A 1616-nucleotide genomic window follows, 5' to 3' on the forward strand; every position below is an offset into this window, starting at 1 on the left:
CGCTGGCGGGAGCCACGAGGGCGGCCGGCCCTCGGGCGGCGGCCACGGAGCGCGCGAAGCCCTGCAGCGCCTCGCACTTGCCGCGCAGCGCGTCGAGCTCCAGGCGCATGGCGGCGTTCTCGCGCGCCAGCTTGTCCACCTCGCGCTCCAGCTCCGACTTCTGCTTCTGCAGCTCCTCCTTCTGGCACACGCGCTTCACGCGGCAGCTGGCGGCATAGCCGCGGTTCTTGAGCGTGCGGCGCCGCTGCTTGAGCCGCGTCACCTCCTCGGCCGAGAGCCCGCGCAGGTGCCTGTTGAGCTCGCGCACCGACAGCCCCATCAGCGCCTCGTCCGACAGGTGTGGCGTGTTCTCGCTCAGCTCGCGCTTGATCTGCGAGCAGGGGGAAACTGAGGCCCAGGGTCGCCCTCCCGCCCGTGGGCCCCGAGCCCTGGGTCCGGCGCGCAGCACGTGCTCCCCCTTCACCGCCGTAGCCACCGAGGTGGTGGCTGGACTTGATCTAAGACCCCGAAGGAGAGCAGGATTCCGGAATGGGGAAACAAGGCCAAACCAGGATGGAAACACAGAAGGGCTCAGCCCGAATTCTAACCTAGCGCCAAGTCCTGGACTCAGCCACAGAAACCCAGCCAGGAAAGCACCCTTGAAAGCCCCAGTGGGCATTGACCTGATAGGGAAGCGGGCCCAGGGAGAGAAGTGACCTGCCTGGAGCACACGGCAGGTGACCAGAGCCCCAGAGCTCGTGGCTCCCAGCCCGGGGCCGTTCCCCCACATCATGAACGCCTGATGCCTGCTAAGCCACCCTTGGGGATTCCAGGAAGGGAAGGGGAAGTTGGGATGTGGAGGCTCTGAAGGAGCACAGGGGGCACTGGGGAGCAGGGGCTGACTCCTCACCTTCAGGGCTTTGCTGGATAAGGGATCCACAGACATATTTGCAGAAGGTGCCCTCTGGGCTGGAGACCTAGGGGGAAAAGAAGGTCAAGGTCACTTTCTTGTGTTCCCTATCCCCCCACACACTTAGAATAAAATCCAAACTCCCTACTTTGGCACTCAGGGGCCCTGCTGTCTTAGCACTCATCTCATACCTACAGGCTTCCTGTCTCCACACTGGTCCAGCCACAGAGGCCTCCTTGAGTGGCTCATTCCAGCCTCAGGGCCTTTGCACTTGCTGTTCTCTTTATTGTTCTCCTATGTGCCCATAGCGACTCCTCATCATTTAGGTCTTTGCCAAATGCCAGCTCCCCAGAGAAGTCTTCCCTGACCATCCTGGGCTAAAATACCCTGTGTCACATCACATAACTTCATTTATTTTAACCCTAGTCACAGTCACCTCTTCTTCTTCTTCTTCTTCTTCTTCTTCTTCTTCTTCTTCTTCTTCTTCTTCTTCTTCTTCTTCTTCTTCTTCTTCTTCTTCTTCTTCTTCTTCTTCTTCTTCTTCTTCTTCTTCTTCTTCTTCTTCTTCTTCTTCTTCTTCTTCTTCTTCTTCTTCTTCTTCTTCTTCTTCTTCTTCTTCTTCTTCTTCTTCTTCTTCTTCTTCTTCTTCTTCTTCTTCTTCTTCTTCTTCTTCTTCTTCTTCTTCTTCTTCTTCTTCTTCTTCTTCTTCTTCTTCTTCTTCTTCTTC

General features: G+C 56.6%; 1 protein-coding gene across 1 annotated transcript in view; it reads right to left on the reverse strand.

The window, feature by feature from the left end:
- The window catches only part of MAFF (v-maf avian musculoaponeurotic fibrosarcoma oncogene homolog F), a 3050-nt gene extending 2088 nt beyond the window's left edge, over window positions 1-962 (reverse strand). Inside the window, exons 1-2 of the mRNA XM_008566893.1 lie at window positions 890-962; window positions 1-370 (exon numbers count right to left, since the gene is read on the reverse strand). Of these exons, the coding sequence (XP_008565115.1) occupies window positions 1-370; window positions 890-925 (406 nt within the window). The 5' untranslated portion in view covers window positions 926-962. The remainder of the gene's footprint in view (window positions 371-889) is intronic.
- Window positions 963-1616: the final 654 nt, after the last annotated feature.

The sequence above is a fragment of the Galeopterus variegatus genome, unplaced genomic scaffold (genome assembly GCF_000696425.1).
Source record: "Galeopterus variegatus unplaced genomic scaffold, G_variegatus-3.0.2 Scaffold274, whole genome shotgun sequence".
NCBI lineage: Eukaryota > Metazoa > Chordata > Mammalia > Dermoptera > Cynocephalidae > Galeopterus > Galeopterus variegatus.